At 42.2% G+C, this 13,657-nt stretch overlaps 1 protein-coding gene across 1 annotated transcript in view; it reads right to left on the reverse strand.

The window, feature by feature from the left end:
* ANKRD55 (ankyrin repeat domain 55) overlaps positions 1 to 13,167 on the reverse strand; it is a 51,944-nt gene extending 38,777 nt beyond the window's left edge. Inside the window, exons 1-4 of the mRNA XM_010725432.2 lie at positions 12,767 to 13,167; positions 4,842 to 4,964; positions 3,073 to 3,203; positions 940 to 1,049 (exon numbers count right to left, since the gene is read on the reverse strand). Of these exons, the coding sequence (XP_010723734.1) occupies positions 940 to 1,049; positions 3,073 to 3,203; positions 4,842 to 4,964; positions 12,767 to 12,806 (404 nt within the window). The 5' untranslated portion in view covers positions 12,807 to 13,167. The remainder of the gene's footprint in view (positions 1 to 939; positions 1,050 to 3,072; positions 3,204 to 4,841; positions 4,965 to 12,766) is intronic.
* Between the last annotated feature and the right edge of the window lie 490 nt (positions 13,168 to 13,657).

The raw sequence follows: 13,657 nt of genomic DNA on the forward strand, positions 1-13,657 counted from the left end.
AAAAAAACAACCCATAACCTCCATGATTAAGTCACAGTGATATTTTATATCTGCTAAATGTTTTACCTGTCTCCAATGTCCCCAGACATGACATACTTAGGAAAGATTTTTGAACAAATTTATTCAAATGTACAAATCAAGTCTCAAAAAGCACTTGCTATCATCACAGATGAAAATGAGACAAAGAATCTTTCTTGCAATTTCTGATCTACGCATGCTTTAGCTATTACAGCACCATAAATAAGAGTAGTTAAAAATCACAGAATCATAGAATCATAGAATGACTTGGATTGGAAGGGACCTTTAAGATCATCTAGATCCAACCCCCCTGCTATAGGCAGGGACAATTGCCACTAGACCAGGTTGCTCAAAGCCCCATCCAGACTGGCCATGAATGCTTGCAAGGACGGAACATGCACAACCCTCACAGTAAAGAATTTCTTCCTAATATCTAATCTAAATCTGCCCTCTTCCAGTTTAAAATCAAGACAGTCCACCAAACCTCTGCTTCCCCTTTATAGGGGCTCTCAGAGAGATTGTCGTGTGGAAAACTTTTCACACATGTGCTGTACTGCTTGGAGGAAACATCCAGAAATGAAGCTTCTTGTAAAATTTCTCTTGGGAGGTGAAGAAGGGTTGAGGGAAACCTAGAGTTTCAACTTCTGTTATATATATATATATATATCTTTTTCTTGCTTTTGTGACTTTGTATTGGTCTCCTCACCTTTCTTGGCTGTATCTGTTATAGAAGTGCTGTGCAATGCTTTTCCCTCTTTCTATCCTCTCCTCTTTATGATAACCATTAAACAGAAGGGCAAGTCACAAGTGCAACTGTCAAGGCTAACCTTGTGACTTGGTCTCTCCTTTGGACTGTGTAGCTGAATTGAGGACTACCTGCTGAGATTCAATCAGCAAAAGCTGCGGGATCCTCAGACATACCTCACGTCGGGCTCTGCAGTAGCAGCATGTAGTGGCAGCCTCCCGTTTTTATCAGGTATGTTTTGCTTAGCACCATTTCTGAGCAGACTGACACAGCCTTCCAACCAGCCCTAAAAAAGAAATTGTAGTATGTCAAAGGGGAAAATAAAATACATCAGGCCAGGTCTTTGCTCGGTGGTTCTGGCTTTGGCATGTCACTGGTTGTTTCAGCCAGCTGAGGAAATGGTCTTTGGTTTCTCCAACATTGGTCTCAGCACTGAGAATTTTTCCCTCTGGAGTCTGTCTCAGACTAATTCATCCATTAAAACAAAGTTTTATTTACAACACATTCTTTTCTTCTGCATCTGTGGCAAGTACTGAATGTGTAAACAGTCATTAAAAACCTTCTAATTCCTGTAAACCTAACAAATGCTACACATATTCCTGCATGTGAATTTAAGTATACCAGGTTAAACCAAGAACATGAACACTTGATCTAATTTCCTTTATGGTATTTTAGCGGTGATATCAAATCAATACTAATATGCCTTAGAGTGTAGTCTTATAAGGATTGTTGCAGAAGTTTGAATTGACTGAAAACAGCACTGAAACAGATGGGATGAGTCAGTTCTTGGACTAAAACCTTGTATTGATCACCTCAACAAAACAACAAATAAATAATCTGGTTGTGATTGCATAAATCTTTCAGTTCCAGGAAATGTACCAGGAAAAATGAGCGTGTGTTTAAGTATTTTCTTTGAATCTGTGCAAGCGATCAATAAAGACCATTCCCTCCAGTATGATCTATGTTGGATCAGCATTACCAGCATTTATAGAGAAAAAGAATGTTGGAATCGGAACATATCTGTTGTGGTTCTTGATGGAAGTATGACACTACCAAATTCTGCATGGGATTGTGAGCACAGAGCTCTGTTGAATTCGGTTCTCTGGACAGACATCGCAACCAAATGCTCTCAAGACCTCTGATTATATCCATCACAGAAACAGAAATGGAAACTTTGAAGCCTGGGTGGCTTAAATCCTTTCCAGTCATTTCTTTTTCTTCCCAAAGAATATTTTTCCCCTGTGGGAAAAGAGGGAGGAAAAAAGGAGCATGATACTAATTACAGGATTTTTTTTTTAAGTATCTGGCAGAGGAAATGTTTGTGCTGAAGTAAGTGGGGCATGCTCCTTGCACTGAATGAAATGGTCTGTTTTGCTACTTTATACACATATTTTCTGGCTGAACACCTAACAGCTGAGGAGAAGCATTGTTTTCATACTGAATTTGCAGGAAGATGCAAGGGATTGATTTAATAAAGGTGCCACTATTTTTGCTCAAAAGTACTGGCATTTATCCAGTCAATGGTCAACCCCTCTGCCCAACTAATGTGGTCCCCCTCTCCATGCATCCTGAATTCCTTCCAGTGTGGAGCAGACCAGACAAGGAGAAGAGGACAATAATTGTGTGCCTCAGATGGAGAGCACCGGAGCACCACATCTCCCTTCCCCAGCTTCTTCATGGGATGTCTTCCTCTACTGTTGCTTGCAAGTGGGTTAACTGGGAGATTGGATCACTTAAGATTTGCACTGACACCTGCAGCACCTTGCACCTGGCCATTCCAAGTCCAGCTCTATAGTGAAGCGAAAAGCAGTGCTCAAGTGTGCAGGTAAACATGACAGTTGGCCACCCAGAGTTGAGACAGAAATGCACTCCCTGCTGAACAGTAAAAATCTGATACTGAGAGGGAGAAAGGAGAAGTTAATCTGCCTATAAAGACCGGATGGAACTTCAAGCTCTTTTCCAGTGCACAGGAAACAACTGGCTTTTCTGAAAACCATGCAGAGGACCCTGGATGTTGTGAGATTCCCACGCCACATGCTGATTTTGCAACTGAAAGATGAAGGACACTCTGAAAGGAGTTTTGATCCTTTTCTGAGAATCTTACAGAGCTCCCAGTTTTGCATTATAGTGAACTTTACATTTTCACTGCTATCTAGAAACAAATCATAGAATCGTGGAATCACCAACATTGGAAAAGATCTCTAAGATCATCCAGCCCAACCATCCACACATCACCAATATTTTCCACTAAAATATTTAGTTCTTTTTTTTCTCTACCCATTTTTTCTTCCACCCCCCAGTCCTGATACCAGATAAGTTGCCAGAGATAAACTGGTACGTCCACATGCATCTTGTGTGTTAATATTGGCTCCCATCTTCAGTAAAAGCTTCACTGTATCGACCTGGCGCCCCGACACAGCATGCATCAGAGGTGTGCAACCTGGGGAAGAAAGTCAAATCACAGAATGACAGAATTGCAGGGATTGGCTATTCTTCTACAGTTTTTATTAGTCAAAGCCATAAGATAGAGACATTTCCTTATTTGCTGAGGTTAGCACTGGCAAACTAACAAGCTTTTTCTCTCGCGACTATCCAACAGCTGTACTCAGCTTTTTGCAGGCAGGCGGTAACTCAGCAGATTACCACTGATTACAAAAAATAGCATAGCGAAAACACTGCCTCATTAACTCTGCATCTGGAGAGAACATTCATTTTCTACTCTCAGGATTCCTGCATGAACTATTGGTTTCAGACACTGAAAGATGATATCCTTCAAAGTGAACAGTCACCAGGTCATGCTTGGCTAATTTTCTCAAACCAGCTTCATCCTGTGTTCCTGTGTTCAAAAAATATATGAAATCAAACCCTGTTTCATGCAAATGTGTGTCTTTGTGATGATTTTTTAACAACTTATTTTAATGACTGGATTTGCCCTGGGATAGTTTTCTCTTGGTGAGAACTTATTTTATATTCAGCAAACCACTTCTGTGCTGGAAAAAGACTGAAATCCACCATCGGACTTATGCAGATTTTCTTAATGCTCAGTATTACGGCATTACTTAACTGCTTTCCTTTCCTTCCATTATTTTGACTGCTGAATAACAGCAAAGACTTTCCTGAGGAATCTGACAGAGCAATTTAAAAGTAGTAAGCTGGGAATAAACCTGAATATTAGAAACCATAATATGCAACCAGGTGCAAGTGAAGAGTAATGATCCTTTCTGAATTCACTAAGACTGCTGAGCAAATATATACTACTCAAGATAAAGTTATGCCATATCGGCAGGATACGGACACATGTTTTGTCTTGCAAGACTGATCTTAGTTACATTTGCACGTACAAAACAAGATTATTCTGGAGCTGAAATGCTCCCCTTTGCTGATCAGTCTGCCTCCACTCATTGCCCTTCATACTGGCAAGGATTAGAATATGCAGGGTTAATCTCAATCCTTTGAAAGAAGTTGCAATCAAATTTTTTTGAATAAACAAGGACTTCCTTGAGAGAAGCTTCCATAGATCCGTAGCTTTAAATCACATGGGAAATAGATGCATGTAAAAATCAACCCCAGGAGAGTGCTTTGTAGGAACATTACACAGTAAACTAAGCAGAAAGGAAAAGGAGTGGAGTCTTACGGGTTATTTAGATCATCACATATTGCATGGTTTGCCTATGGGCAAAGAACCACAAAGCAAAATATTGTATTTTTTGGTGTGTGTCTGTGCACATGCTATTGAAGTGCAAATTACTGGAACCCTCTGCTCCAAGGACGTGTGGAATGTATAGCATTTGGCTTTGATAAAAACTCTGTAATGACAGAAATTTCTCAGCATCTTCTTAAAGGCTTGTTAATGTTCTGACTGTATCAAAACAGCTTATTTCTATCCGATCATGCAAACACAGGATAAAAGAATATCTGGATTATACATTTATAGGGGATTTTCCAAAGAGTAACACAAGTTTCTCATTTCCTGTTACTAAATATAATTTTCCAAGCACGAGAATCAGGACTTAAAATGGAAAATTTAATGGCAATCCAAAGCAGGGATTCCCCTGAGAAAAAGCTCAGCCTCGTTTACCCTCACTGTCGCAGCACTCCAGGATGGAGGGATCTTCTCGAATGACTGCAGTCAGTGTGTTCACATCACCGTTAGCTGCCGCCTGGTAAACCACAGTCAAGTCAGTCTCTTCTGCTGCATCACCTACAGGGAGGAGTGTGCCCATGAGTAAGCCGGGAGCAAGTACAAATGATTAACAGTGAAAATAACAATACGTTTCACTGAAATGGTATGACTGTATAACTTGAGATGGAACAAAGTGTATCCAAAGAGCATTGTGGCTTTTATTAGTCATTTCAAACTTTCTTCATCATTTGCTTCCTCCAAAAACTACTGGATGTAAACGTTGAAATGGCATTACAAAACTTCTTTAAAGTTTCCACTTCTCGTAAGAAATCAAAAGAACAATAATGGAACATGACTTGAGAAACAGTGAAGTAAGAACTGAACTGGCTCATCTTGTGCTTGACTGCACTTCCATGAGAGAGTTTGGCATCGAAACACAGATGTTCTCAGCTCCTGTGCTATCCTTGCACCCCTCTAAAGATGGAGAATTTATCCCTCTCTCCAGGTGTTTGGGGAATGCTCTGTGCACGGGAGTGCACCTCCAGCACCTCTGTTTTGTGTTAACAATGCCTGTGCATTTAGTGTGCACAGGAAAGTTAACTCTTCTTGGAACCCATGACTAAGGTGTATTTCTTGTACAGTAAAGAGTACATTTCTGTTTGCTCTGAAACCTTACTTGCACGGAGAGAAGGAAACTAAATAATATAAAACACTGTTAGAATTCATCCCCATTAACCTTGCATTAATTATTTGCACTAACTATAATAGCTAATTCTAGCTATTATAATAACTGGCTATGAACTTCAAACACAAAAATGTTGGTTTGAAACATTTTCCTGTGTTTCCAAATAATGATGTTGGACTCTGATTTTACAGGCTGGCACTGTCAGACTAGGAAGCATTTCTCAGCCTGTCCCTGGACCTCAGTCAGCCCTGAGCTCACCCCTCTGAGTGCTGTGTCCAACGAGGAGAGCCACAGTCCTGCCACAGAACCAGTCAAGAGCTGGCTAAAGAATGCATTCAAATGCATTTTTCATAGAAAGTATCAATACTCATCAAGGAGACTGTCATTAATGGGTTGAAAGGGCACAGTTCTGCACATTTTCTACTAGTGATGGCAGAGCAAAACTGAAGGACATCTGCAGCTAATAAAAAATGTCCCAAACCCCATATTCTGAATGATGTCTCTTAGACAAAGTGCTATAAAACCGTCTTACTCCTCAGCTTCTGAGATTTCAGAGCAAACATAAAACAAAAAGCAGGTCTGCTTGAAATTACAAAGGCTGTGCCAAGGGGAGACACGTCCTGCTTAAAATGAGGAGTGATGCAAAGCCACATGCAGTCTTCCAATGCCCTCAGTGAATCTGTACCTATGTGGCATTTTCTCAGTCCCCTACACTTACATAGGAGTACAGCTACCTGCATGAGAGAAGAATGAAACAGCAGAAAGGCACAGTTCCATGACAGAATATATATATATATATATTTATATTCTGTCATTGGTATTTCATGAGATTGTGAACTGATATTAAAAAAAAAAGGTTTCTATTTTCAGACATAGGTATTGACCATGTGTTAATATGTATTTAAGCATCTATCCAAATATAACATTCGCAAACATGAAGATAGCTGTTATGAGGTAAATTTTCAGAGAAGGCAAGAGAAGGAAAATCCCCAATCTGACTGTGAAGCAGACAGTGGAAGAGGTCTGGGGAAAGCCCGAATGCTTGATCTAAGCAAAATCAGTTTCAGAGGCACAGGTAACTAAACAGATCCCTCACTTAGATGGTTAATTTATGGAGAAATGATGTTTCGCCCTGTTGTAGAGTCCTTCCTAGGCACTCAGCAATCAATGGCAGTCAGTGACAATCCATGACAATCAGTGACACAAGCTCTAATTTTTCTTGTTAGAGTAGGTTACTAACTTATGTTTTTATGTCTATTTCTTGCTTTTATTTGGCATTTTATAATTTAGAAACATTTATTGGAAGTCAAAATGATTAGCTACCAACTTTTAGTAATACTTTCTTGGTTGGGATTGGGATTGTGTGCTTTTCAACTCTGTGAGTTGTGCAAGTATGACCAATGTGGAGCAGCATGTTGCCTTCGTTATCTTGTAGAGATCCCTGAGTTGAAACTGCATTATTCTTATGACCTTCCACTCAGTGAATTTAAAAAACAAGTAATTATTTTATATGGCCCTCTTAATGGAAGGGCAAACTTCACAAGCCTGTCTTAGTCCTGGATTCCAAGCAACCTTTCTTCTTTACAGGTAATGTTAACACAACAGGTTTTTGTTTCCAGAGGAGTGACTGAGATGACTCGTTGTGATGGCGAGACTGCACATCCCGTGCTCCACATGCCTTTTGGCTTCAGATGGGCTTTCAGCCTCTTAAATCCAGCAGTCAAACAAGTTGATTTTTTTGGTTTAAATCTGATGTTACAATAAAGTGCTCTAGTGTGCACTGTTGGTCAGCTACCATCTCATCTTTAATTTTGAAAAGAGGAGTTTCTTATCCCTGCTGACTCAAAGAGAACTACATCTGCAGTGAGCTGTACCATTCACCATGGCCACGGGCCAGAGCTACAGAGCAGAGCTGTGATGCTGTGTTAGCAGAAGTAAAGCTGATTTCTAAATAAGGCCACAAAGTCAAACAAAGGAAAGACAGGTTGGAGTGACTTTTCCTTATGCTTGCGTTTTCTGGAAATAAGAATCTGTGAGCTGTTCAGAAAAAAAGAAAAAAGTAGGTGTTTTAAAGAGAATTTAAAGAGTTGATAAAAAAATCTTTTTCATAATCAGTGTTAATATTAGCACATTAATATAAATTATATTAATTTTTTTATGTATCTTTTTGAGTGTTAAAAGATCCTTGAAGTTGATTTTAAAATATTTGCCATCCTATTCATATGTGGAATAGGAACCTGCTTTAACTCTGCACTAGGCTTTGTATAGTCACCCACAGGTGGCCTTCTCTCCCTGAAACAAAATCATCGCCCTCTGCTGTAAAACTTGGCTGCCATGGAAATGCAATCAGCTTTTACCCTGGGAAAGGTTGGTTTGTCAGATCTGGAGTCCTGGATGGGGACTTGGGAAAACTGCATTGCTGATAATGGGCTGTGGTCCACCAAAAGAAGGGTGGCCAGCAAGGATAGGGAGGTGATTGTCCCCCTCTACTCTGCTCTTGTGAGGCCCCATCTGGAGTACTGTGTCCAGGTCTGGAGCCCCCAGTACAAGAAAGACAGAGAGCTGTTGGAGAGGGTCCAGAGGAGAGCCATAAAGATGATCAGAGGACTGGAGCACCTCCCTGGTGGTGAGGTGCTGGAACAGGCTGCCCAGAGAGGTTGTGGATGCCCCATCCCTGGAGGTGTTCAAGACCAGATTGGATGGGGCCCTGGGCAGCCTTGGTCTAGTATTGAATGTGGAGGTTGGTGGCCCTGCATGCGGCAGGGGGGTTGGATATTCATGATCCTTGAGGTCCCTTCCAACCCTGACCGTTCTGTGATTCTGTGATTCTGTGATAATAAATCTGTCTTCAGCAGTGCTCAGATTCCTATTTCCTCTCCGCTCCACTAATGCAAATTTCCTTTTTCCTCTCCTGACTTGTCTTTCAACTTACACGTTTGATACAATTCTTAATTTCTACTCTGCTGGAGATTCTGCCATTCACAGAACTAGACATTTCTCCCAGAAACTCTGAACTGTGTGCTGCTGAGACAGATCCAAAACAAAAGTGGGTTGCGCAGTGAGCTAGATGGTAAGCAAGGAACAAGGCAGAGGATCATCACAGGTGTTGTTCATTTTGGCCACCTTTCAGAGTTTCCCAGGAGGTGCCATGAGCACTGGTACAGTGCCTCTGACAGCTGCATCTGATGGCTGACGTATGGGAGAGTTATGGAGAAGCTGGTGTGGGGGAAGAAATCAGGTACAGACTGTGTAACAGAGTGGTCATCAGCTCTATGATTCATGTAAATTTAAACTTTTTGCTGTTTAGAATCATTGAATCATTAAGGCTGGAAAAGATCTCTAAGATTATCAAGTCCAGCCATCAGTGTATCCCCACCATGCCCACTAGCCATGTCCCTCAATGCCACTTTAATATGTTTCTTGAGTACCTTGTAAGTTCTGTTTTCCAACTGTGAGTCAGGAGCAGAGTAATCCAGTCAGAAGAAGAAATTTTTCATCTCCTGAGCAGACTAGTTGCTACCTAGGGCAAACTGGTAGGAAGATGAAGGCATGGAAACAAATTTGAATCTGGGACAGATTCCCTCTGCCCTTTTTGATTCAAGTGCCTTCTCCTCTGTGCTTTGCTTTCCTCTGAGCAATTGTCCTCCCATGCAGAGAGAGGGTGCAGAGCTGAATGAATGACGGATGACTGAATAAGTCTTCCCTGCACCTTCTCTAGCAGAGCATGAACTCCAGTTCTGCTAGGGAACAGTGGCATGAAGCCAAGATTAGGTTTTGCTCTTCCCCACCAGAAGACCTAGCTGTCAGAGCAGCGAGGTGCATGGGACATGCTGTTCCCCTACTGGCAGGGGACACTGGGCCAACAGAAACTAAAGAGAACTATGTGGTGCATCTGGCATAAGAATAGGTAGACACTAATTCTAGTTCTGGAGCATGACCAAGGATGCGGGTGGGGTCTCTCTAACACAACCTATGTGGCTCTGGTGTGGAGAAGAGGGGAAATGGTTATGTGGTCTTCTGATGCTTCATATGGCAGGGACTAGGGAATTTGAAGAGGTCCTGGATGTCATTCACCAGGCTGTACCAGGCTGCAAGTGATGTAGTCTCTTGTTCCATTCTCTTTCAGTTTAACCCTCCCAGGAGTGAGGGGGTCTGTCCTCCATCTGCAAACATGTTAGCTGTATTTCTGTGGTTTTACTGCCCTGTAAATGCCAAGGAGCACTTCTGTTGTCTTATATACACGATATTTTGGAAAATATTGTGCTATTCATGAAAGTGATTTTCAGGAAGGCAGGAAGTCCATCTCACAGCATGTGTGTGGAGCAGAGGTAGGGAAAAACAGCTGTGAAGCTTTTTTTCATAGCTAAAATTCTCAGAAAGAATCACAGCTAAAAGCCAACCTACTTGAAATGAGCTGCAGTATTTTAAAAACGTGTCGTTTGTCCCACGTACAATAAAAGCCTTTTGGTCTGAAAGGAGATACATAAAGAAACATACAGAAAGATCACAGGATTCACAGCAATGAAAGTATACTCAATTAACACTCTGACTTTCATGTGAAGAGATTGTGCTTTACACAATTCGTGATGTCGGCTGAACTGTTATTTTACAAAGCGGCTATTAGGTGTACGTAAGTGCCTGCTTTCTACTGCATTGGATTTGTAAGATCCAAATAATGTCACTGCATGTTGGCTGACTGTACGCAGACTTGACAATGATGGATTCGGACCCTGATGAAATTCATGGGCTTTTAGAGCTGAAAGCTGGATGACAGAATAATTTATGTTCACCAGTAAGAAGAAATATTTATACATACAATTTTCTGCCCTCTTTCAGTAAGCAAACATACTGTATTCCCACCCTGCACTCAGTAGCGAAGTGCCGTATATGATTTCCCACTGCTTATCAGCAGATGCTGACAGTTGTGTGATTTCACCAAGAAGATGCTGCTTACTTTCACCAAAACACAATGAATCCCTGACAGCAACTGAAGTGCAACAATGCAGTCTCACTTTGCTGCAATTTACTGTTACAAACAAGGGTTTGCATCCACTGAGCATCCTCTTATCCCCATTCTCTGATGTTTTAAATAATATAGCCACTCTGGCTGTACTGGGGTAACCTGTGTCAGCATTGGTGGCCCCCTCCTGGGTGTGGGACATGGGTGGATGAGTGCAGATGTTGGAAACCATAACTCGATCTATAATATTAAAGATTCATTGATTGTTCAACAAAGTAATAATCCCTGTGTGTACTTGGCTATGAATGTGACCATCCAGACCTTTTCCTGATTCCTTTGTTTAATTGTTAAATATCTCAAGCCAGGTACAGAACATGAATGGCACCGAGCAGTATTAAGCAGAGAGGAAAGGCTTAGCTTCTGGAAGTCTCACTCTGCTACCGCTACAGATGAGTGATATCAAATAATTGTTGCAGAGACAGTGTGATTTTCTTTCTTCACTATTGTTGGAGGAATTTTCTGATAACTGGGATTGAGATGGGATTGTAGGGGAAGATATATCGGTCTGATGGATGTTGATCAGTGTGTTTAATACATGGTCTGCATTCTGTCATTCTCAGAAATCGCTCCAAAGAGTAACAATGCTTCTTTTCCTCGCAAAAAAACTCTTCATTAAATTGGTAATATGTCAAGGCACTCAATACTACTTAGCTAAATCCATCATACGCTTTGAACAGAGCTGCCTTTGCGGGTGAGTTCAGTGTCCCTTACGGCGTGCTGCTCCTGCTCGCCCGCGTCTCTGCAGCCGGCAGGAAGGCGGGCAGCGAGGCAGTTCGGTGAGCCGGCAGTCCCGTGGCCGTGCGGCTGAGGGGTAGCGCCGGAGGGCGCCGTTTGCTCGGAAGATGCTGCACGAGCAGCGGAAGGTGGGGTTGGGAGATGGTGCTGTACGGGAATAGTGATAGAATCAGCGTGGAAAATGTCCCAGCGAGAGGACAGCAGCAGAGCAGGAGTCAGGAAGGTACTGGCAGGTATTGCCTCCCCGCTCTCTCAATTGTATCCAGATAAGGCGGTTTGGATCAGTGGTCTCCTTCACTGCTGTCTGCTCCCCAGCCCTCTCTGCTCCTCCAACCCTGCTTACACTCCATCCTCCTTGCTGGCACCAAGCTCCCTATACACCAGCCAGCCCCGCAGCACCAAAAGCGCAGGGTGTCTCCGTGCCCTCGCTGTGCTCAGAGCGCTGCAGCAGCTGCAGGACAGCTCCAGAATGGCTGTTGGAGCTGCTGAAGCTCGGTCAGCCCCACACCTCTGTACTTCTGGAGGAAATGTTCCGTACGTCATTTGAACATGACCCAGGACGTCCTGTCCCTGTTTGTGTGGCACACAGCCCCTCGGTACCCTTAGTGTGGGGCCGGCGTGGCCACATCAGCTGGGGCACTTTGCGAGCATGTGCTGGAAACAGCGGCTGCTGCAAACAGATAATCTTGCAAGCTGACTTGAAGAGAAATGTATTGGAACACAGATGAGCGAACATGACTGCTTTCTGCTTTGAGAGCGTAAGAGGAATACTACTATATTTTTGATTGTGCATTAAACAACAAGAAAGAAAAGCTTGTCTAGGCAAATAAATACAGGACGTTTCATTCATTTAATTTAAAAACAGACAGAAAAGAGGCACTAGTATTTCCATAGCAACCTTATCATGTAGAAAATCCTCACTTTGTGGCATTTAAGGACATCTTAAATTCATAATTACGGCAATACTTACCTATACGGCTAACATTTACTAAAGCAAAGTCAATCACTCATCACCACCTATCCTCTCAGTGTATACAAACCAGCAGATATAAGAAATAAGCTATTCTTATTTTTCTCCATTTAAATTACTTTGTTTGCTATTGTTTCAGTTGCTTTATAAATATGCATGTTCACAAAAGCACAAATATACAATATAAGCAATAAATCTGTGTTTGTTTATTGATGTTGATGTAAGAGCAATCAAGTACTGTAGCTTATCTGCTAAAGTATTTTATTTCTATACATAAATATAGAAATAGGCTGAAATATCTGTGTCTGAGATTGTCAGAAGAAATTACCTCCTGTGTAAGCAAAACCAATCTCCACGAGACCTGACCTCTTCCAAAAAATCTTACCATTCATTCTGTCAGGGAATCTTAGTATATCTGCATGGGAGGCATGGGAGCACTGGAGGTTTTGAAATCAGAAGAAGTGACTTACCTTTCTGCTGGTCAAATACAGATGAGGAACTGAAATCCATTGTGGTCTATCTCAATATTTACAACCGCACCGGGCAAACACCATCTCCAGGGTTTTTGAGGAGGAATCCCGTATATTACAGTAAACAATGGTAGCTTTTGCCAACCTTCTTGTCAGAGAATTAAACTTGCTTTATGGCTTCGGGTTGTTGTCAAGGCAAGGACATTTCACCAGCCTGATGGGAATAGTATATTCTGTTTGCTGTGCTCTTAAAATGACATCCCTTAGCTTTTACAGAACACCTTCAGCGAGTTAATTTGGCTGCAAGCATCTCCGAGAGATGCTGCAGCTTGCCCAGCCTCAGCAGCAGAGTGCTGCCTGTAGACAAACAAGCCTCAGAGCGTGAATGGGATTGTGCTGGCACACAGAGCATGTGCAGAGCTGTGGTGCTGTGCGGGTGCAGCCGTCCTCGCTGTGCCGGCATGTGCTGCGCCCACCTGGCCCTGCTAGTGTGGTGCTGCAGTCACCGTGCCTGGGGTGCTTATCTGCATCATCATTTCAGAAATTACCCATTTGCTGACTTAACTGTGGAGTGCAGAATGTAAATAAGGAAGCTATTGCTATACCTAATTAGTATGCAAGGTATAATAAAAGAATGGTTCTCAAGAACTGTGAGCACATTACTACGGCTGAAGCAGGTAGTGATGCTCCAACAAAGCAGTGCAACAAATGCAGCTGTTCACAGAGGGTGTTCCAAACCTTCTGCATCCACCAAAACGACAGCGGATTCATGTCTAAAAGCTGCCTTTTTGGCTGGGCCTGTACCTCCCTAAGTTAGGAATTCGGATCGTTGCTTTATAAAGGAGGTTCCCCTGGTGAACCTAATACTAGGATGTTACCATGGCAGAAATA

Source organism: Meleagris gallopavo, chromosome Z (assembly GCF_000146605.3).
Source record: "Meleagris gallopavo isolate NT-WF06-2002-E0010 breed Aviagen turkey brand Nicholas breeding stock chromosome Z, Turkey_5.1, whole genome shotgun sequence".
In the NCBI taxonomy this organism is placed as follows: domain Eukaryota; kingdom Metazoa; phylum Chordata; class Aves; order Galliformes; family Phasianidae; genus Meleagris; species Meleagris gallopavo.